This window comes from Typha latifolia, chromosome 14 (genome assembly GCF_019914945.1).
Source record: "Typha latifolia isolate L0001 chromosome 14, TyphaL0001v2, whole genome shotgun sequence".
Lineage (NCBI taxonomy): Eukaryota > Viridiplantae > Streptophyta > Magnoliopsida > Poales > Typhaceae > Typha > Typha latifolia.
Genome location: NC_133099.1, coordinates 3,721,381 through 3,745,449, shown reverse-complemented (window position 1 = coordinate 3,745,449; position 24,069 = coordinate 3,721,381). Strand labels below are relative to the sequence as shown.

Sequence of the window (24,069 nt, the reverse complement as noted above, 5' to 3'; positions counted from 1 at the left end):
TCCATTTTTATTTGGATTTGGGCCGCAGTTATGACATATTTCTATCTTTGTTTATCCTTCTTTGATGACTGGGTTAAAGGCGACTTGATCATGGATGACAACTCGTTACAATGCAACCAGTGCTTCCAACCTTTTGGTTATTATCCATACTTTGTGGCAGATTTGGAAGGCACAAACTTCTGCTTGCTTTTCTCAATAGCCCCATTTTTTTGTAATTCTATTTTGCATAGTATCTAGTTCATGTTGCATGAATGTGCCCTTTCTTATAACGATGCCTTCCCAATTCACCCCACTTACTGTGTTATTAGTCCCTTCTCTCTCTAGGATGATGTAAACTAATCTTGGATGAGACTCTCTCTTGGTGTCACCATGAGAAGCATTGTCTATGTCATGGATTCTAATGAATGTCCCAAAGAGTAAAAAAAGTTTCGCACTCTAGAGTCATCTTTGCTAAAGCTACTAATCTTGCGGACTAGTTTGAGGTTTTGCCTTTTAAGCTCAACCTCTTCAACATTTGCATTAAATTAGATTTACTAGTTAATTGTTTCCCCCATCATTATAATCTTAGAGCTCTAACATTATTTAAATGAAACAACTACTAAAATTATCCAATAAAAAAGTTGATACCGGAAAAAAATAATAATTTCTTAGTTATTCCTAGGGCCTCGTTTATTTTAGGAATAAGATTAATTCTAGAATAGATTTATTTCTCTTTGTTATTGCCAGAATGAGGTCTTCATTTCAGAAATAGTTATTCTTATACTCACTTATATTTAAAAATAAGGGCACAATAATTATATTTCATGTGATATAATGAAAGAAAATATGTAAAAATATATTTTATTTTTATAAAATTACTATAAATACTTGTAGATTGATGGAATAAATATCAAAGATTAAATTGTAATTAGATTGGTGTGTGTAGTATAAAGTATAATTTTAATAAATAATATTTGTATTAATTATGATGTTTAACTGTTATTCTAAAATAAAGAATTATATTTTGAAATTAAAAATAAAATTATCTCTATAGTGAACTAGGGCTAGGCTTCTCACGGCCTACATCTTTCTACTTGTTAGGAGAGTATCTTCTCAGTTTAGAAAAATATATCATCTGCTTTCCAAAATATCACAATAGAAAAGAGGCCATATTTTTTTACAAATAAACAGAGGCCATGTTTGAAGAAATTGGTTGCCTTGGTATATCACTTCTTTGTTCTATCAATTTAACCACCAAGAATGGGAGTTTTTTTTTTTTCTGGCGAATTCTTGGTTGGAAAACCAACATGAAACAGGTTATAATATAATTCTTCCCTTCGAAAGATGATTTCAATTAAAAGAATTCTACTTGAAAAGGGTTAACAGATATCACGGGTACTAAAGTATCTCCTTTTGAGGACTAAAATCTCTTTTCTTCTGACAAATAGCCAAAAGGAAAGAGCAAGCCATGGCATGGCATCACTAAACTTTAATACTGATTGAGAGAACCAACTATTCTACTTGTTTTGGTCAAGGCCCTGCAATGATATAGTAAACAGTACTTCAGGATGGAAATCAAAGGGTTTATATTCCAAAGTTTGGTGGTAAAGACTAGCAGTGGCGCATAAATTTGTAGAAGTGCCACCTGATAAGGTCTTCATAAGCTACAAGAGAGGACTGAATTGCTACAGTAGAGAACAATTTAAGAATGTGACTTTAATGAAAACCTAGAATTTATATCCTACAGATAGATGGATGAAATCATATCAACTACATGAACGAAGCGACAATAGACATTCGCTCTTCGATCAGGAAATTTTCTCCAGCTGAAATTTGTCCATCTTCAGAGAATGATCGTGCCTTAGATGGTCTCAGCTGCCACACATTCTATAATTAAAAAAAGGAAGCTGCATTACCAGTGCCAGCACAGTAAATGAGAAGATGCTAATTTCTTCAACAGATATAAGGTCTAAATTTTCTTCAATTTCCTGAAAAGATGGGAGTTGAATCAGATCGATCATAGCTAAAAAAGCTCCCACTTCATTTGCTTCACTTATCAAAGCCGTTTGTCAAATATTGAAAACTAAAGCAACAGAAATGTTTTACCAAGAAACTTATCCAGCAAGAGGATTTGCATGAATTGTCACACGATTGAGCCTAATTTCAGCAAGCGGTCTATCTCCAGGTCCTGTTGGGGTCTGTTAAGGCAACAAGATTAGCACTTGAGCCATTCGTGATACAAGAAAGAAAAATTGTCTGTACTAAGCAGTAAAAATTAAAAAGACCTACCTTTTCCATAAGATCAAGGACTTCAAATCCATGGATAACTTTTCCAAATATTGTGTATAATCCATTAAGGTGTGGCTGCTTTGCATAAGTGATGAAGAACTGGCTCCCATTTGTGTTAGGCCCGCTATTTGCCATTGAAAGTATTCCCCTAGCATTGTGCTAATAACATATAGACTTGCATCAGCAATCAGGAGGAGACATACAATGTGATTCAACCTTAGTGCAAAGAAAGAAATCAACCACATTGTGGCAGATAGAATTTACAGAATGCAAGTCATCAAACTAAGTTAAAGTGTTTCAACGTTTCTGTTTTCTCCCCTGAAAAATAGGAACATTTTGGCAAAAAAAAAAGGATCATTTTTTTCCTTTTTGGCCAAGGGCAGCCGAAAACCAGGGTCAAAATCCCTTGCTACTCAGTAAGGGAGCCTTGTGCCCTTTTGAGGTAATATAATACCTTTTCTTACCGACCATGGTTAAAAGTGCTAGAATAAAATCAACAAGAACATGAAAGAGGCATCAAACGGTGATTTGATGACAGAGCACTAAAGAAAAGGCCAAGCACTGACTATAAATTGCTATCCACTTTGCATGGAGATGAATGATTTAGAGAATTTCTTTCTGATACCTTTAATGACTCCCGGATCTCATCATTGAATTTCTTTCCCCATATGCTTGTTCCTCCCTTGCCAGTCCCCATGGGATCTCCACCCTGGATCATGAAACCCTTGATATTTCGATGAAATATAGTTCCATCATAATAACCGCTAGCACACAACGCCAAAAAATTCTGCATAAAATTTGAGCGCAAATAAGTTGAAACTCAGAAAACTAAAAGAGTACTTGTATGCACTTCACATACTCAAATCTGATATTGGGTAATTCTCATATAATTAATAGTAAAATAAGATGAAAAAATGGAAACCTTGGTGAGATCGTAATTAAAGGGTTGCTTGTCAGACTCCAGTATGGAAGAGGCATTCGAACTAAAAAGTAAACATAACACAACGAACTAAAACGTAAAGATATCACATATTTTATAGCAGATCTATAGTCACAGTAGTCAACAAGTAGATGAAATAAATTCAACATGAATTATACAGCTAGATAACTTTTCCTACCTTAAAAGATGTACAAAGCTCCATTAGTCTATGTATATACATATATACAACATATATATAACCCAACTCACTATTTCACTCTCCACTTCCTCTCCTATCCATTGATCATTTCTTCCCTCCCTAGTCCAGTCCATTCCCCTCTTGTCCCTCCATAGCATGATTCAATTGTTCTTTCCCTCTCCTCATCTTCTAGAGACTCGAGTTTATTCTCCTTCCATCACTTGTCTAATTGCCCTGTACACTTGCTTTCTTCTCCAGCAATATCCATCAACTCTTCCTGCCACTCTTTGCTGCTCCAGCTTTGCCCTCCACATTCCTTTGCAATGTAACCACCCCTTCATTTTCTCACTAGAACTGCATCTCCTGCCCCACTCCTCTGTTAAAGGATATCTGATGACAGACCGATGGTTTATGGAAGAGTCAAAGAGGTGGATTAAAAGCATTTGATGAGGACAATGAGAAAATTCATCATTACCCCCTTAGAAAGTAAGTAGACAAATAAAATAAAGAACAGAGAAGAATATATGTGCTCAAGGAAAGAGTGAGGTAACAAGAAAGTGGCACGGATAGATCATAGGAGAACACGAAGAATGATATCTACACACCTACTAGAATGTTAAACTAGAAACATGGAAATAAAGAAAACCATATGAAATTATGAATTTGTCTAATTGAAAGATGATTAACAGTTTGTTGTGCCTATCCTATCATCTGCACTAGAGTGAAGAAATTTAATACTATCCTTTGACTCTAGAACACAAGCTGTACTCAAGCGTCTTTGTATCTACGACCAGTCGTGCTGCACAGATAGATTGATATTTATGATTTCATTCATAAAGATACAAAGATAGTCTTATATATATTTGATTAAAGAAATTATTAAGTCTTTTATTAATCAAGGATTTCAGTTTTCCATCGATCCTGATCTTGATCGACTGAAATGGACCGAGATCAACTATGGAGATCAGTCAAAATGAATTAGGTGATTGGTTTCTGTCAGGTATCTGCCGAATTGACAGATACTCAAACTATTTTGAGTGGATTTTGATCGTTTTGGCCAAAATTGCCGAGAAGCCACCAATGGAGAGATGGTCGGACCTCATCTCTCTCTCTCCCATACACCTCGACGAAGTTTTCCAACACCGATCCATCAAAATAGAAGTTTGACAAGCTCGAGCCATGGAAGCAATAGCGAGGGGCAAGGGTAGCGATGGTGAAGTGGTGTGCAGGAGATCGATTGAAGAGAGAAGAATGAGCGAGAGAGAGACAAAGACAGAGAGAGACAAAGACAGAAATTTTTCTCTAACTAAAAGTGACAAAAGGGGGAGAGAGAAAGTGAGCAGGAGAGAGATAGAGATCGAACTTTTAATTAGACTTAATATTTAAGCAATTTATATTTTATTTTTTTTATTTTTTTTTTTTTATTTTTTAAGATTTTTCTGTATTTTTGATGATTTTAGAATCTTTAGATAATTAAAAAATAATCCAATATTGGTGGCCGAAATGGTCAATACAACCGAATATGATAGCAAGTACAAAGATGATATCCTAATATTCTCCTTAATGTCTCATTGCTATCAAGAGCCACCACAATAATCTTTCTCTTTCACATAAACAACTTAATGCCTCTTTTTCAGAATAATGCATTTAAGTTGGGACTGATCTGAACTTGAGGCCAAAATAAGAAAGCATCTTGGTTTCGTCTCCACCAGGGCTCCAATACGCTCTACTCATCCAGGCAACTATCCCTCATAATTATTGAGCCTAGATGAAGCTAAAAAATGAAGCACTATCTTCTCCCTTTCACGAACAAAAATCATTTAAAAGATGCAACACTCACCCCTCCAAATGCACATACATTGCCTCCTCATCTCCATGATTTTCTCTATTGTCTGAATTTTCCTACTAACTTTTCAGAGTTCCTTTGACTTTTCTAATACTTAAAAATGCCAAAAGATAAAACCAACTAAACCAGAAGTTAAACAAGCAAAACCAACCAAAACTCGGAAATGCTTCATTTTTTAACTGAAACTAAAACCAAACCTATAACTTCTAACCATGTTCACATCCCTATATACTGAAGAGTACTAAAACTAGAAATGCAAAACTTTGTAAGAAATGATACTAACATACAGACAATGTTTAGTTACCACTGTATTTTTCCATGAAAATCATGTATCTCAATCAGATCTTAAATTAATCTAAATAGTGGGCAGCTAACAATAATTTATTTTACCATGACTATGACACTATAGAAGATGAAATGATCAGCTACCGTCAGAAACATATTTCAAAGATGAGCAACTTGTTACTAAGGGTCCTACTCACAATATGCTTTCAAGAAAATCAGCAATCTCATTCAGAACATAAGCTAGTTTAAATTCGAGGCATGGTAGCAATAATTTTTCTACCTACCATGAATATGACAATAGAATGACAAGCCACTTGCTACTAAGTATCCTATTCATTTTCAATAACCAGCAACCCTAACAAAGCGATATAATGGGCAGTGATGAGAATTCAATTGCATTAGTAGAGTACCTAGAAGAGTCGCCCATGACCTTTACTAGGTTATGCAAGGTCACCAAGTCTTGCAGCGGAAAGTAAATTCACATCAACAAGTTGCAAACAAATCCAACCACCTTCTTACAATTCACCAGTTCCAAGTAAGTGAAATTAAATCCCACTGTATTAGGTTAAACAAAGCTAACTTCTTTTTTCGAACAAAAGGGGAGCAACCTAAATTGTGAATTCGACCATCAAATCTAACAAATTAGAACCACAAAAGTCTAAATAAAACTAAATCTCTATTAACTAAGCAAGTCGATTAAGAGAGGGAGGGAGAAGGATATAAACCTCCGCTGTCTTGGCGACCTCATCGCACGCGATCTCGCACTTGATATCGCCAAGATTCGTGTGCAGCGTCACGGACTGCAAAGAGAGGAAAGCAACCGGTGAATCCATCAGTAAGACTACGAGCATTAAGCCGAGCAAGGGATCAACCTACCATTGGATTCTGCTCTTCGCTCGATAGATTGGGTGTGGAAGAGAAGTTTGCGCGGGTGGTCGGGAGTTTGGAAGGAAATCGAAGAGTTCGCACTTCGCAGTGTTGCGATGCTTCTGGAGAAGCCGAGGAGGAGGTAGCGAGTTCGATCCGGGTCGGATCGAGTGATGGTGAAATATTTGATCGGGTCTTCTCCGATTCGATCCGACTTATAGTGTCCCAGATTCCGACCAGATAGGGGCTCGATCAAGCTCGGCTACGTTTGTAAATATAGGCTTGAAATTGTTAGTTTAGGCTCAAAATTTATTTACTACGTAGAGGAACGTTAATTTGCTCGACTCCGTTCGCTAGAGCTCGGGAAATATAAATATAAATAAATATATATAGTTAAGATTCTTTAGAATCTTTAGAATGGGATCTAAAGACTCATTTCTACTTAACCTTTAGAACCTTTAATGAAAGATAGTTACACTAGTGAAACTGGCCTTAGATCCTTGGCAGCATAAAGATTGAACAATTATTTGTTGCATTCAAGCATCATATGCCTCTAAGAGTACATGGGAATTGAGGATGTGAATAAATCAGTATCCAAGAACTCAATTAAGAAAGAGAGCCATAATTGCAGAAGTAATTGCAAACAGACAGCAAGTGCAGAGGACAAGTGATAAAAACTGAAAGAATGCTCTTGCATTGAAGCCATTTGATGTTTGAAGACAGTTTTTGAGAAACCACCATAGTAATCAATCGAAAAAAAAAGGTTTAGAAAAGGTCATCTAGGATTTCACAAGGCTCCTGCAAAAACCCTATCAGAATTGCTTGAACTTAGAAAAACTGCAGATCTTTTGCTTCTGCATCAATGGAGAGGAAAAGTAAAATTAATATTTGAATCAATATCAGAGTTCTTTTAAACATGGAAAATTTTATCTGGGTCCATTGATTTACAGGAGAAACAAGAAGATGCTGATGCTACTAGGAATCCTTTTAATACACTACAGCTGTGAGAAGAATTCCTAAGTAGGGGACTACACGGCTACATTTTCCATCTGAACCACTAGGCAAGAAGATAAATATTTGTTAAGCACAACAACAGTACTTAGGAGAATGAATGGCAGCAGTGAGCATCCTAAGTCTCCTGGCCAAGCCCTAAAATACTTCAAATCCTTCAGCACACGAACTGCAGTTGTATTCCTTCTCCTCAAACAGTAAACTAGAGTGTGATGACACTTGCTTAGCTGCTGCACAGATGAAATGTTGAAGTGGAATTCTCTTCTCGAGATCAAAGGGCATTCATTACATGCTAACTCATATGTGGCAGCAAAGCTCATTTAAGCATTAAATCCTCACAACTTTCATTTCCATGAGTTAGATTGAATATGATAATCTTAGCATGTTACTTATTAACTTTATGGCTTTCAGTTACTCTCCTGATCCTTTCCACAACTACAGGGATATCCTTCTCAGATAATGTTGTGAAACAGCACCGAAACCATCCAGGTTCAATACAATGGCAAGATGATCCAGGCGTCATATTGACCTTAGCTACGTTCCACAACTTATCACACAGCATGCGCTCCCCCTTCTCACTATATGATCGAATAAACTTGCTCATGTCTGCCCAACAGTAAAATCCTCCGCTGCTATTAAAGCATTCAATACCTAATTGTTTCAATGCATCCACAAACAAGATGTACATCCGCCGGAGCCTCTCCCTGTTGATCTCAAGGTAATCTGAAATGAACTTTGTATCTGAAAGCATTGAAATTAGTAAGCGTTCTGTAGGAACTGAAACAGAAGAGAACCTCGCTAGCTTTGCAGCAGCAGCCAGGACATTATCATTAAAGGAATAGATGACCCCCACTCTAAAACCTGGAAGAGATAGGTCTTTTGACAATCCATAAATTATATGGACTCTGCTCTTATCAAAACCTTCTGAATCTAGGAGATCCAACACACTCACAAACTTGTTGCTTCCATGAGTTGACCCAGCAAATATTTCATCAGAAATCAAGTGTATGTTCTTCTCTGTAGCAAAGTCAAGAAGGCCATACAATGTTTCCCGGTTCAACAGATAACCCACAGGGTTCGAAGGGTTAGAAATGAGAATAGCACGGACTTTTATCCCTCGCTTCTTTGCCTGATTGTATGCTCTATCAAGAGCAGAAATACTAATATTAAATTTATCAGTACTTCGACATGGAACAGGAATCAACTCTACCCCAGTGCGCCACTTAATGTCTCTATCCCACCTGCACCCCATTACATAAAGATGTATGTTACATACTTACATCTCATTGATTCATTACATCAAAACTAAATATTCATCTGTGGAAAAGAAATTACCCAGGGTAATATGGTGAAGGAACAAGAAATGCATTTCCTGGATCTGCCAGACAGAAGCTTAAAATCTCAATTGCAGGAGTGGCACCAGCAGTTACCACAATTTGTGACGGATTAAATGAAACTGAACCTTGCATCACTTGGCCCATAAATCCAGCTATAGCCTGTTTAAACATCCATCAAGTACTCGTATAAAAAAGTTTACAACAAGAACTACCAAAACATGTCATTACTCCATAATAGACCAACGGAACAATTATTTTATACTAAGAATGAGCACAAATATTAAGCTGTCAGTATTCTCAAATAAGCAGTAAGGTGCTAGCTAAGACAACATTCAAGCATAGGGAATTTTAACCATCAGATATCAAACTACATAATCCTTAACAGGTAAAATTTCATATAAAAGACAGTACAGGAATACGAAGAATTAAGCTAGAGATAGACTGTCAAATGTTATCTTTGTATTTTACGACATATATGTATTGATGTTGTTTCACGTGAAGAAAAGATATCAAGAAAAATTTCACTTGATCAATAATTTCTATTTTTCTGTTACAGTAGAAGAAAAGAACAGATATTCCCGTGTTTCACATGCATTATAAAAGACTCACAGGAGAATCATTAGATAGGCAACAATAATAACAAATATATTGCAATAAGCCCATGACATATTATCAACTTAACCACATTCTAGTATAATCTGGTAGTGTAATACAGGATGAATCCATCCTATGACAGGTTTATCCAACTTTACCACAACATGAAAGAGACCAACAACAGAATCCAGTGAAAATCACCAACTCTTATTATTACATTGGATGAGATGCAAGGAACTTCTATAGGATAAAGTCATGATTTGCAACAAACATTACAGGGTCTTACTAACAACTATTCAGCAAACATGATATTATAGAAAATTAGCAAAAGACACCACATTCCATTCTTGGAGAAAAAAAAGAAAAGCAAAGACACATAATTAGGATCAGTGTATCCAGCACATTCTGAAAATGCCTAGAAGGAAGAACTGACAGAAGATACGATACACTGACAAAAGGAGCTTTTGCCTGAGACAACGTCAAGTAGTGGGAAATGATCAATATAGACAAGCTCAATTAGTTGCCACTAAATTGTTAAAACAGAAAGGCAGCCTACTCATAATTTTCTTGTGAAATCCACCTTGCCATAGACTCTCTTCTCCTAACTTGCCTGTGACTCTGTGTCATTGATCACTCTGGCAGTTCAGTTAAAGTTAGATTATCAATACGAAGAATGTAATAATCAAATATTGAGATTATTGCTCCAAAAGCTCAACATTCAGCTTTAGTGTGTAATATCCGAACTTGGAACAAATCTTCACAATTGCAAATCCGACTTACACAAAGATATAAATAAAATCATCAATTCTTCGTATTCAACATTACGAAACCAATAATCTGTTAGCAATCAAGTTGCAATGTGCTTTAATGGTTCTCACAAATCATAGTCACTTCATGCCACACTTAACCAATCTTTTACTGTCCAATGTGACAAGGCAAATTCAAAACACTTCCAGACAAATATGTTGCTTTCTCCTTGCAGAGCTAAAGTTATTAGTCATGTAGCTCGATAGTATTCTGATATACGGTGAACTGAACCCGAATCACTCAAGTTCTTGGGGAAGAAGAATATTTAATAGATGTCAATATGAACCATGCTAGCAACAAAGAAAGAAAATAGCAAACTTGTAGAATTCCGAGGATAAATTCATAAAGCCAACCCGAATAAATGACCTATTTAATTGGTCAAAGTAACAGCAATAAACAGTTTAGATACGCCCGATAAGCAACTCCAATAGTTCCTAATATGGACATCAAGCAAATAAAATCCATCAAAACAACTCCTCACAAAAAGGTAAAAAAAGAAGCAGGTACTATTGCAACACCCATGAAGTAATAAGAAAACTAAAAAAATTTGATCTTTTTTAACTTATTTCTTCGTACCATTTTCAAATCAATCAACCCATCGAACGGCTGATACGTTGCCAGCCCCCTAATACTCAACTCTTCCTTCCCAAGCACCGCCTCCTTCACGTTCCTCTCCAACCATTCCCACACCAAATCCAGCGACAACTGCACTAAACCAACACCAAACACTTCATAACTTCCCCCGAGAAAACCCCCAAAGCAAAAGAAGAAAAGGAAAGGAAAACCGACCTGGTTCTCGGCCAGTCCAAGCTGCACGATCCCGTTGGGATTCTTGACCGCGTCGTAGGGGTCTTCAGAGCACCTCCTCAGCCCGACGTAGTAGGCAGAGTCGCCCTCCTCGGGCTTCACGACGGCGGCAGCGCGCGAGGAGAGAGGCGGCGCCGCGCCGCGGGGGGAGAGGAGACCACGTGAGAGGGTGCGGTGGATTCCGGCGGCGGAGATGAGGTCAGGGAGGTTAGAGGAGGAAGGAGGGGAGGAGGTAGGCGAGGAGGAGGAGGCGGGGCGGTTTCGGGATTTGAGATAGAGCTGGAGGAAGTAGAAGAGGGCACAGGGAATCAAGGAGCCAAGGACGAGGCCGCCGCGGCCCTGGACGACGCCTTGGAGAGGGACGATGACGCGCATCGCGGGGCCGTCGGATCGGGGGCGGGAGCGGTGGGGGCCGTCGGATGCGGAGGAGGAAGGGGTGCGGGTCATCTGGGGAAGGTCATGGGAGAGAGAGAGAGAGAGAGAGAGAGAGAGAGAGAGAGAGAGAGAGAGAGAGAGAGAGAGAGAGGTGGGCGGAGATAAAGAGAGGGAAGGGAGGGGAGAGGGGGAATGTGATGAGTGTTGTGTTTTGCTGCAGCTGGGTGTTTTTTGGGGGAAAAGGAGAGAGGGAATTGGAGGGTGTGATGGGGATCTTTTTTTTCTTGTTTTCCGGTTTTAAGAATTTCCTTTTATTTTCATTTATGCTTTCCGAAAATTCGAAATGTTTTTTTTTTAAATGTGCAAATAACACCCTATATTTTTATTTTATTTTATGATTTAACACTTTCTCTTTGGGAATTTTGTAGCCAGACCCTCCTCACGGTCTATGATTTATATTATAAGTTTACTGATTAATTTACCAAAATATCCTTTAAACATGTCTAACATTTACGCGTGCTATTTAAACCCTTTTTAAGTCATGTCCCACCTTACCAAATTAAAGACTTTTTCTTAGATCCTATCACCTTATCCTAACACACGGAAGAGTAATTTAAATATTTTAAAATTTATTTTTAGTATACCCTCGAAGTCCCACCCTACTAAGCCGTCTAATATAGACTTCAAACTATATACGTCACCGAACTATTGCTTCGAATTAAACGCCATCGAGATATTGCTTTAAGCCATCATATTGCCCAAGCTATCAACCAAACCAAGCCGTTGAGTCAAGCCACCACCGATCACAAATAATTTCCTCCACAATAATTATTTGGGGTTAAATTCGATCATACAACCTCCTTGATTATAGGAAAGGGTACGTACCAATTTTACTACAATTGATCGGTTATTATAGTACTCATAGTTTGTATGCAGCTTAAAGTCTAAACTAGATGGCTTAGTAAATTAGCTAAAACTTAATAAGGCCTAAGTGCCTATGTATATAGAGAAAGTTGGCTCTTAGTCTATCTTATATTTAGTTTTCGGGCTTTTGAATGATAAAAAAATAAAAATAAAATCATATTTAGTCTGTCTAGGTTTGGTCAGTCCTGCAAAAGTAAAATAAAACATTTGTTTAGGTTTTTTCTGCATAAAGAAAATAAAGTTTTTTTTATTCTTATTGACACTAAAACCTATTTAAAATAAAGTATTAACAATTATAATGAAACCATTTGACTCTTTCAAAACTATCGTTACATCCAACTAACCAAATTAATAACCTACTTCTTTTTCCCCTTATTACCGTTAACACCCTATTATTTTCGGTATTTTACTTTCATTATTTAGGTATCCTAAATCGCCTATTAAATGCTACTAAAAAGACACTAAATATTGAGCAACCACTAAGTTTTAAATCTTAATTACCTAAATAATATTATGAAAATTATAGGCATAGATATGATATTGTTAATTTTCTAGTGGTACCTCTTATATATATATATATATATATATATAATTAATTTTCCCCAACTCTCGATCAAATTTAGAGTGCCTCAACTTTTATTTGTGTCACTTAACAACATTAATTTTGTAATATAAATAATTAAAATCTCCTTTTTATTTTTAATATACAGTTACTAAAATTAACAAATGCATATAAATAAATCAAATACCCATCTTTCTTAAATATTAGAGTATCAAATAATTATCAATATTTCATCTTGCATAAAAAATAAATAAAAAATTCCTCCTTGTATCAAGGTACTTGTAACCTCAGATAAAAATTTTAAACCAATTTAGAATGGTATTTTCCTAATATGAATTTATATTTAATCATATTAGTAAGATTTAACTAATGTAATATTTTTTTTTAAAAGCACCATAATTTTAACGGCAGCAATGTAAAGATCCCTAAATTCTAATAATAAAGAATCCTCCCAACTACTCTTGTCCAAGTCTTTCCTTTCTTGTCTCTCATTTAGGGCTATATGTGGGTCTCATGCATTGCATGATCCCCCCCAAATCTTTATTAGATCCCATAGAATCTTCCCCCCGACATAGTAAAGTAGTAAAGAATCCTCTCTCTCTCTCTCTCTCGCTCTCTCTCTCTCTCTCGCTCTCTCTCTGCTTGCCAATTGGCATTATCTAGTTGCATCTTCACAAAGGAATTAGATTGGAATATAATACACACCTGATGTCCAATTTAGGGGGGGGTCATAGAGTTCACTTGGAAATATGAGACCTAGATGGCCCATCAATCAAATGGACCCATTCGCATAGAAGAGATAGGATACTAGTTCTATGGACGGTCCATGTTACATGACAAACATTATCATCAACTGTAGCCACAAATGTGTCTGCTTGGCATGATAACGTTAGGAAATTATGGGGAATGATGAGTCACACTTGGACTTTGCCTGAAGCCAATGGAGTGGTCCGGGGCCGAGTCGGAGCTCGCATCGGTTTAACTGAGACACTATTAAGTTAAAAAAAAATAAGAAGTTATCGGAGCTCATTGCGAAGTTGAAACCGAAACTTCAAACCATGGCGTAAGCAAATAGAATGAGTGTGAATCAGGATCTTTGTAATACCTTTTGTTGCCGAGTATCTTCTCATTTTTTACTCCATTCCCATAATTTAACAATCAATTGCCAAGTATCAATGAATTGCTTGGCATGTACAGGAGTCGGAGGAAACGTTGCTCTCAATGGAAAGAAGACTTGGAAGCAAGTGGTGTAGGTGATGGCCGTTGGATAAACGGATAGGAAGAGAAAGGCCTGGTTACAAACCTTTTGGCCCTATTACTTGATTTGAAACATAGGGTTCTGGAAAGTTTCAATTGATTCTTGTGGTGTTAGCATTATTATTATTATTATTATTTTCTTTGGATGCCAGAAAATAATGCGAGTAATAATCTTAATGCTCTTAAAAGGAGTATAAGGTACACGAGAGTATAAGTATATAAACTTGCTAAAATTAAGCTACCTAATAGGGCTCAACTCGGCTCGGCTCAAATTAGGTCGAAAATATAATGAGTCAGCTCAAGCTCAGCTCGAGAGGTTTTTTTCTTTGAGTAATGTTGCTCAAACTTAGGGTTTTTCTTACCAATTATTATACAATGTAGTCTAGTGCTATTATACATAATTAGTTAGTATCTGGGAAGGTTAATTATACTGTACTAATCTGTGTATATTATTACATATAATGATGTTTGTGAAACAAAACAAAAAAACATGCTATGGATAGGGAAGCAAAGTTATGTTTCGATAAGTTTTTCTAACCATCTGAGCATAATCCCATTGGCTTAATTCATATATTGTAGTGTTATAAGACTACAATGTACTCAATATATCTTATGATCTTATATGTGGTGACATGTTTTGATATGAGTTCTCCATCCAATTACATATATTTATGATGGTAAATCCAGTCATATTATTTTGTAGGCATGGATCCCAAACTAAGAATTAGTAGATAATAGACAATATGTTATCTTTAATTATGTGAAGTGTAATTACTTAATTACAAATATATATCATACATCAAACCAAGGAAAAGAGAATAAATCAATTTGATCATTCTTATCCCTTATTCTTATCCTAAAAAGAAAAATAAGAATGGGACCATCCTTTATCCAGTGATAAATACAGCCTGACAAACTTAGCACAATAGCAGTACTTCATTCATTTTGTAAAACATAATCCATCTATTATGTTCTCTTCTCATCATAAATATCATCAAAAACACACTGTACACAATAGGAATAGCACTCAACTATTGGAAATAATCTAACAATTTGGGATTCACAAACTCAAAGAGAGATGCTTGCGTGACTTAAATTCTCAAACTTTGGAAGCTTGTTAAACCTTTTACTGGGTCCAACAAGAAACAGACCAAATGAACCAACTTGCAAAAATGGGAAGGCAAAGAAACAAGAGCAAGACAACGACTAACAAGAGAGAAAGTAAAAGATTGGAGATTTGTACCAAATATTTAATGAAGAGATGGTCAGTTGCGGCCTGCTTCTTTGTCCCGTTCAAATTACTCCAAGGGATAGAAGAGTCTACAGTGTGACAACAAAATTATATTAGTAAATAAGAAGAAAGAAAGTCTGTTTGAATTGTGCCTGTTAACAGATTAACTGACTTCTTTTAACAAGACAACTAGTCAGGTTAGTTTCAAGCTCTCAATGAAGAATAGAGTGTCTCAACTACTAGAATACCGATTAAGAGACGACAACTAGTCAAGTTAGCTAAGTAAAAAGTTTTGCGGTGATACCTATTTGAAATTTTGAATAGGTAATGGCATCACTTAGTGACTGTAAGACTAGCACTTATTAGTTTGAAAACAAAAGGAATAGAGACCCTAACATTGTGTTACATAGCATGGACTCTTATAATGGGCCAGGAACAAGCCTAAGTTTTTTTGGGCTAGGGTTTAGACTGGTTGACTGCATTAGTTTACTTCAAGCTTTCGGCCCACTCTGTTCTTGATTTAATCAGCAGACATTGAGCTCATGCAGAATCCAATCAGACCTAAACGAAAGATCCGATAGCTCATCATTTATTATATTCCAATCAGTGGAGGATCACAATAGTAATGCTCTAATGAGAAATTAACAGGCAACTTTGGCAGAAGTCACATATAAAAAGGGTCAATTTGAGGGGTTGGAATTTCTACATTTGTCCTACAAGATCCATCCCTTTCTTTCTTTATCGTGATGAGTAAGTAAATTGTCCTAGTTATGCAAAGTCATCATCCAACAATAGACCAAAAAAATTGGCAATCAACTATAACTTACTTGTATACAAGCACAACAATCTGAAGTAGCTCCTATCCTAGATTAGGCTTGCTTTCCACTAATTTCTCATATTTACCTAACAACACTTACGAAGACAACAAAGATCGAGATTCCAATAATGATAGAAACAAAGATTAGGAATCCAAGTTATTGATTGAAATCTCTAGTCCTACTCCTACATTAGTCAGAAAATTACATAGATATAACAGAAATAGAATTTCTCTAAAGATTATCTCAAAATACCGTAGTCCTTAAAGCCAAGCATAAGACCCTGAGATACTCAACATGTCTAGTAGATTGAAAATCATGCAAGATCTCAAATTGCCCCCAAACTTTATGGTTAATAGCTATAATAGATGTCCAGAGACCTCATCCAGTTGCAAGCTACCAAGTTACTATTAGTATGCTATTTTAGAGTCATTAACCTATAGTTCACATCCCAGTACATTCCATAGAATGTCTAGATTAATAACATCTAGTATGCTAACGATAAATACAAAAACAGGAATTGGTCACAATTGAATAGTTGGAAGTTATGTATTGTCTCTTTCTTTTCAATTAAGAGCCACAAGTAATCATAGAATACAACGGATCAAATACTATTATATTGAAAGCTTGAAGAAGTGCTGTGTAAACTTGAGCTCCATCACAATCACTGAATTTATACAACGATTAGACCTTCTAGCTATTCATATTCTAGTGGACCTTTATCTATTTCGTCATGATGATCTTATTTCAGTTCACTATTCTAGGCAGATAAGGATCTTAGCTTTATGTCTTATGATTAAACTATTGATCTTAGTAGGTCATATGAAAGATCTTTTGCTGCAGAAATAAATCACCATAAAAAAACCATTTGGCTCACCAAGTTGTCATTACATCCATCTCTTCTAATCAGTGTGCCACTATGTGTAAAAGTTCTTTTTAAAACAACAAACTATGCATTGAGACAATGTCTTACACACTGAAACTATATCAAGTCAATGATCTATAGAAAGTGTTTACCATGTAATATTGCAGTAAATGTACCATATCAAGTAGGAAAATCACTTTTCTGGAGGTGGATGCTCAGACAGAGTCAATGAAATACACAAAAGGAAGAAATATGGCATGATATTAACATTTTAGTTGGATTGTCACCATTGTAACCTCATCGCCAAAGAATAACATGGAAAATATATTAAGTAAGCAAACCATATCCCTCAAACATAAAATAAAGCATCCTATCTCTGATCCTGTTTGATCACCCTAAACTGTTAATTAATAATTATCTTCATCTGTGGGCCAAACAAAGCTGGATGATTAACTTAACAGGACAAATTGCACAGTAGGCCAATGAGCAATCTATTTAAGCAGGATTTATTATATTTGACTAGCATTTAAAACTTATTCTAAAGCTGACCAAAGCTTCTTTTACTTCGTAGGGTCTATTTTTCCCACATCACATCTTCTTTATATTACCCCACTTCACACTATACTGCAAGTTTTGACTGTTGCACTCATGATTGTCATTTCATTTTCCCTATGCCATCATTAATGTATTATTTTTCCCTGTGCAATCATCAATTCATATTTACAACAGCCTGTTACATGCCCACACTTGTTAGAAGCTCAGGATTGCCATCACCACTAAGGCACTAACTTATCTCACAAGATCCCCTTGCAAATTTTGTATGATATATTAGCTAATTTTCTTAAGAAAAACTATGGTACAACATGAGCAGTAATCAAAAAAACCAAATGCATACTTCATAAGTTGTTTGTTATAGTCAAAGAGGTTAAGGTGCTTAAAGTATTACATCAATTGGGTGAATTCTTCTAAAAGAAAAGCATTAATTGGATGGATATATTAGGCTGGCAGATAGGTCCTTTTTGCTAGTGTACCTTTTGTACTTAGACAATACTTTGTGTGTGTGTGTGATTGAGTACTTGGAAAACAGTTGTGTTGAATGTCTGTCATTGACATGAAATAGATAGATATATGTGCTTTGGTCAATACCGCCATACATACATTACTTTACAACTTGCATTTCCCTTAATTTTCAATAGTGATAATTGAACAGCAGATGAAACTTTTCATCATTGCTTTTGATTTACAGGTCCAGTTAAAGTTCCTTAAATCACAATTCAATTCCTAATTTTCCCTTCATCATATACTAATTGATTTAACTAAAAAATTATTGTGATTCATGATTTTGATGTTCTTAAGTTTCGTCTACTCATTAAGACGATAATATGTGTCACACCAAAGAATAAGTAGCCTCCATTCTCTTCATCTTGTTCCTATCCTCTCAGATTTCATTTCTTCAATTCTTGAACAACAGTATAAACCATGTGCATTCAATTATTTTAGTTGTCCAACATTTTTTGCCACATTATCTAAATTCGGATCAGTAGTGTAATGACAAAGATAGTTCCAGTCTGGTGGAGATAATGTTAATAGCTAATCCTGCTACATGGACTGTTTTAGATCAGATGATTCCACAGTTAGGAGATGTTGCTAGTCCTAAACATATTGAAGGGACATCAGATAAATGTGAGGAGGGGATTTGTCAATGACTATCTTGCTTTACAAGATAAATATCTACCAGTCATTGTGATCCTTCATGTTAAAATTATCAAATTATATTTGTTTCTCTATCACTTCAGCATCTCAAGTATCTGAATTTCCAGAACAAATATTAGCTGAAATACAGCTTTCATGCCAGCACAAATAGAATTTCCCAAGGCAAGTTCCAGAAACATCATGCTTGCTGCATTCTACAGGTTTGACAAAAGACAAGATTGTATGTCCTTTTCAAAATATGTTTTACCTGAAATATTATCTGCTAGTGTATATGAAAAGGAATTACATGACTGAGAGCTTCAAGGATTTAAAATTCCTCCAACAAAAGAATATGGGAAGGAAGATGGAAACTGAGAGTGGACACTAAATGGAAGACGGTTGCGTAGGATAGCAAGAAATAAGAGTAGAAAGGTCTGATCAGGAGTAATGTTACTTACATGATACTGATAATAAATGTTCCACTTGTAGCATACCATGTGCACATGTCCAACATAAGCATCACAACACCGACAACCATTTGGTTGGAATTGGAATCAAACTTCATATGCATGAATTTAGCACCTTTGCAAATTACAAGGCCCAACTGAAGTACCTCAGAAATGCAAATAGGACCAGAAAGACTATGATTGGAGGCATCGATCATATAAGGTAGACGAATAAGTATTCATAGTGAAGCAAGTGGATATGAGGAATCTAATACAAACAGATTTAAAATTCTGTTACAAACAACACCCAACATTATGATTAAAAAAAATAGTTGGCAGTTTAGAGAACACGAAGAGCAGAATGTGATGTCTCTGAGACAAAACAACAAGCAACTGGCGGACTACTTCACAAAAATCTATGATTAATCATAAAGTTTTAATTTGCCCACTTAAAATATAGCTACCGATAATGTTAAAAGGTAAAACTAAGTTAAAAATGGGAACTTTGGCAAAAGGAGACCTTGAATCGAAGGAGAGCTGTAGGGTTCAACCTTGTTTCGGCCGTGTTGGAGTTAAAGACGCCACAATTGAAGCCAACTACCTCGAATGACAGCAAAACACAGCACACTTCCGGCCCGGGATGACCAAAAAACACTAACAATAGTAGCTAGAAATAGAGGAAAGAAAACAACAAAGCTAGCAAGTAGCAACTACAGTAATTTATTAATTCAAGCCTCCAATCCTGAGTCCCGACTAGCGGGAGATTTTGACCGACTAGATATATTTTAAAACTTATTTACGAAAATAGATGATAGATCACCCCAAACTTAAATATCAAAAGAGGTTTGTTTTACCGTAGTACTAACTAAAACGCTTACCTTTTAAGCGTTTTTCTAAATAAACACTAAAATTCATAGCGTTTTTATTTAAGAAAATGGGATCTGATTAGTATTTTTAATAAAACACTTAATAGTTAAGCATTTTTTACTTATGGCTACAGTAAAATAGATCAAGTTTAGTACTTAAGTTTGAGGGTGATCCATTTTTATAAATAAATTAAAAAATAGACCTATTTGGGTCAACAACTCCGACTAGCAGCCGAAAAGTAAGTTCTAGAAAGTGGAGCGGGAAAGTAAAATTTAGAAAGTTGGTGTTTCTAGAAGTCATTTGTTAGGCGATATGTATTTGGATACACATGGCATGGGTTGGGTCATACATATGGTTAGGCGATTTGCATGAAAAAAATCTTCTAGTTGTGGTATTCTAATTTTGGACTCCTTAATTTTGGACTAGCAAATTTGAGTATTTTTGATCGTTTAACCTTTATTGAAAGTATATATTTAGATGTGTACTTTAGCAACATAAAAGCGTACATTTTGCATACTCTTTGTATAATTTATGTACGTAATGTATGCCAATTTTTTATTATTAAATTTGAATACATATCTTAGCAAAATTGAAATGCATACTTTTTTGTATATTCTTTACGTATAGTTTTAGGATACGGTAGTTTTTTTTTTTTTTTTTTGGTTAAATGTATCTAACCCTCCGTACTTATACCCAAATCACTTTACCTCCGTATATTTTTAAAAGTTTCAAACCAGTCTCTATACTTATGACTAAAATAAAACCGTTAATAATTTTATTAAACTTAATTAAATGACGTCAAAATAACCCTAATCATATTTGTTAGATAGCAATGCAAACTTTGATATAATGCAAATAAATTACTAAAATAGTCATAGTACTCAGTTAAATTTAATACAAAAATTAACAGTCCCATTTTAGTCATAAATACAGGGATTGGTTTAAAACTTTTTAAAGTATAGAAGAATAAAGTAATTTTGAACATAAATAAATAAAGGGAGATAAAATTGTATTTAATTTTATTTTTTAGTTTCTTAAGGCTAAATGAGTAAGAGAGGCATGAAAGTGTAATCAAAAGTTTTATTATAGTTATTTCTCTATCTGTTTGTTGTGGAGAGCACTATGCTTATGTGGAAGCAGAGCTATCCTAAAGCAATATGATCCTCATATAATATTTAGGACACAATAAGAATAAGATTTAGAGTATTTAGTAGAGAAGATATCTTTTGCACACTAAAATATGAAATTATTCTGCATCATTATTCGAATGCCAAAGTATTGTTCCAAAGTGCAAGTCACTTTCTAATAAATATCAAGTAATATAATTAAATAGTTTTGAACCATTTGAATAATTATGATATTTTAAATAATACAGTAACAATTATGATATTGTGTGTTAATAAAATAAAGATCTTTTATAATCTTCAAAAGGTTAGGCAAGAGACTTTTAATTGATCATCTATGCAATCCTATAGCCAACCCAAATAGTTGGAAAAAAAAATTTAAATGTTGTTTGCTAGCATTGATTGATTTCTATTTAAAAATATATAATAATAAGTTGGATTGGACCCTATAAATATATTAGGCCAAACCCACCAAAGTTTAAAGGACAGAACTCTCCAAGATTACTCAACTTGAATGTCTCAAAACTGGTGTCTTTGGTATCTTACTTTTAGGGAGTAACATGTAAGTGTATGTATGTTTTGTCATAGTATAACATCAAACATTACTAGGATGTACTTCTTGGTACCCTGAACAGTAGCCCAAATTTAAGTTTTTGCTACAGAAATTTAAAACTTTGTCACATTAAATTAAGATATGTGGAAGTCATGGAGTATAACTCCAATCATAGATTTTGATTACTAGGTAGATTTAGTCCCATACTTGAACTACAAAACCTTTTTTTTTTTTTGTGCTACTAATAGTGTATACCTATTGGTCCATGTAAGGTTGGTCTGAGTTATTGTATTCTTAGCCATTTTGGCTCAACTTGGAAAAGGAAAAGAAAAAACATTCAATACTATTCAACATTTAAATGGTTAACTATAGATGAGTTGTTTTACTTTGAGGGTAACTCAACTCTTAAACATGAGAAAGATGAGGCTAAATGGTCATAAAATTTGAGATAATAACAGTTGAATATTAGGGTTGAATGGTAGTGATAATAAGAGTAAAATGAATCATTTATCTTACTAAGATGGTCACAATCTAACTTCAATAAATCATTTGGGTAGTCTTTGATCACTTCAGTTTTGAGATAGTTTGAGATGTTAACTCACTCTATTCTAAAAGCTTAAGTTATTTAGGCAAAGATAATAGGCATGCAAGGATTTGAACTCACGGCTAGTGGTTTTGATATAATATTAATTTACCGACTACTTTAAAAACTTCAAACGTTAAAAGAATAATAATTTTTATAGTTTATATTCTAACCCGAGACAGTTGTGACTAAGCTAGCAATATGATTCTATCAAAGAGAAGGGTTTAATATACTTCATTAGCTACTCTCTTTCACATAATAAATGCACATTTAAAACTTATCAATTGGCAAGAAAGAGACCTCTCTCTGAACTCAATTATAAACTTGGTGGCCACCGTCAGGTATATCATGGTCTTCAAACCTGCAAATTAATCATGCCGTGTGAAAGGTTGTCTCTTCTTCTGTTGAGCATTAGTCACATTATTGGGAAAATATTATGCCCACAAATATCTTATTGAAATATGAGTTATGAGATGTTGCCATATTGCTAAGTCTATTAATGGCATGACATAAATCTTTGGTTTGTTGTCTAACAACTTAAATTCGTTGACTAAATTAATTATTCAAAAAAAAATATCTATCAAGAATATCTTATATTTTTCTTTTATCATCGTTTACACACTGCCATATAAATATTTATTATTTGACTCCTGTATTTAGGTTAAAATACTTCAAAAGCATACTACCGTTAATTCTGTTAAATGATCGGTTACTGTATAGATTAGTTAAGATAACTATAGAAGCAAAATGACATAATACCCTTGAATATATTTTCTAGGTTAAGGTAAAAATAAATTGAGAATTAGATTTTTAAAGTTAATTAGAGGGCTTTTAGGTATTTTAAATTTTTTTAAATTAATAAAATATTCTCATTCTACTCCTATAAATATGAGTGGTCATAAGTTAATTAGGGAGTGTGGATGATATTGAGTATAGTTATTTTTATTATCTTATTTTTAATTTTTACGGTTACCATTAGATCGCTTTTATCGTCTTAGGAGTATATAGTAATTCTATATTCATTCAAAACTTCTAAGTCCTGCCCATCATTCTCCACTATCTACCTTACGGTCATCCACTATCACTTATGGTGATACCTTTCGACGATTGTTGATCTGTCCAGATTTGACATCCCCTTACTGTTTGATTTTTAGCTTTTCACACAGACAGCTACTACCAATAAAATTTTTATAATTTTCTTATATCTAGATCTATCAAAGTCTAATTTGCAATAGTTTTTGAGACATTTAAAATAAAATGCAGGTGATCGAATAATAAATACAAATAGTATTGGGTGCAAATGATAATAAAAATAAAATACAAGGTGTTTTAGATAAATTTATCATTATTTAAATATAGTATTGGAGTTGTTGGAGGTATAATATATATTAATGGTCAATTACTTAACGGCATAAGTTTTTAAGTCAATTAGTTATCTAATAGAAAAATTTATAAAAATACATATGCCCGACGTTATGAATTTTTTATGGTTGGAACCCTACTTTATAGTTTTTTTTATAAGAACCCCTGTATTTAATATTAAAATATCTAATTATCATTATAACACCTTGATATTGCTATCATAAATTTCAGGTTTCTGAAATTACTAAACACCCCTGGTAAGAGAACTAATTTAGTACCCAATGACATGAGAGTAATTTCAAATGAAATTTTGGAAAACATTTCCATATGAGCAAATTATGGGTATTAATGAGCTTAACTTAGGAACTTAACTTACAAGTTTAATTAGGTGAGCTAAAATTAATCCAAGATTTTAAATGAATATTTTCATAATATATATTATTAGTTTATTACCTAATTTTAAGTTTTTAGAT

At 34.6% G+C, this 24,069-nt stretch overlaps 2 protein-coding genes and 1 long non-coding RNA gene across 4 annotated transcripts; all 3 read right to left on the bottom strand.

The window, feature by feature from the left end:
* Positions 1 to 1,541: 1,541 nt before the first annotated feature.
* On the bottom strand, positions 1,542 to 7,249 carry LOC140800835 (peptidyl-prolyl cis-trans isomerase CYP18-1). 2 transcript variants are annotated; one of them, XM_073155726.1, is made up of 6 exons: positions 6,394 to 7,249; positions 6,243 to 6,317; positions 2,894 to 3,055; positions 2,269 to 2,427; positions 2,086 to 2,177; positions 1,542 to 1,967 (listed from the first exon to the last, which is right to left on the bottom strand). In XM_073155726.1, the coding sequence occupies exons 1-5, from the start codon at positions 6,394 to 6,396 to the stop codon at positions 2,094 to 2,096; spliced, it is 483 nt and encodes a 160-aa protein (XP_073011827.1). In that variant the 5' UTR covers positions 6,397 to 7,249; the 3' UTR covers positions 1,542 to 1,967; positions 2,086 to 2,093. The 2 variants fall into 2 exon arrangements, with proteins under 2 accessions (XP_073011827.1, XP_073011828.1); XM_073155727.1 differs by having other exon boundaries at positions 1,542 to 1,866; positions 6,394 to 6,569.
* LOC140800834 (1-aminocyclopropane-1-carboxylate synthase 6) lies at positions 7,248 to 11,537 on the bottom strand. Its single transcript, XM_073155725.1, has 4 exons — positions 10,923 to 11,537; positions 10,710 to 10,838; positions 8,731 to 8,891; positions 7,248 to 8,636 (listed from the first exon to the last, which is right to left on the bottom strand). The coding sequence occupies exons 1-4, from the start codon at positions 11,385 to 11,387 to the stop codon at positions 7,781 to 7,783; spliced, it is 1,611 nt and encodes a 536-aa protein (XP_073011826.1). The 5' UTR covers positions 11,388 to 11,537; the 3' UTR covers positions 7,248 to 7,780.
* Positions 11,538 to 14,975: 3,438 nt separating this feature from the next.
* On the bottom strand, positions 14,976 to 19,889 carry LOC140800833 (uncharacterized). Its single transcript, XR_012111318.1, has 2 exons — positions 19,628 to 19,889; positions 14,976 to 15,378 (listed from the first exon to the last, which is right to left on the bottom strand). It is a non-coding gene; the product is annotated as an uncharacterized lncRNA (long non-coding RNA).
* Positions 19,890 to 24,069: the final 4,180 nt, after the last annotated feature.

Coding starts and splice junctions, on each gene's coding strand:
- LOC140800834 (XM_073155725.1), bottom strand. CDS start 11,387: ATGACCCGCACCCCTTCCTCCTCCGCATCCGACGGCCCCCACCGCTCC. Junction 8,892..10,709: donor GGTTGATTGATTTGAAAATG/GTACGAAGAAAT, acceptor ATGTTTAAACAG/GCTATAGCTGGATTTATGGG. Junction 8,637..8,730: donor CCTTCACCATATTACCCTGG/GTAATTTCTTTT, acceptor AATGGGGTGCAG/GTGGGATAGAGACATTAAGT.
- LOC140800835 (XM_073155726.1), bottom strand. Junction 3,056..6,242: donor AGGTCGCCAAGACAGCGGAG/GTTTATATCCTT, acceptor AATTTTATGCAG/AATTTTTTGGCGTTGTGTGC. Junction 2,428..2,893: donor AGATCCGGGAGTCATTAAAG/GTATCAGAAAGA, acceptor ATATGTTATTAG/CACAATGCTAGGGGAATACT.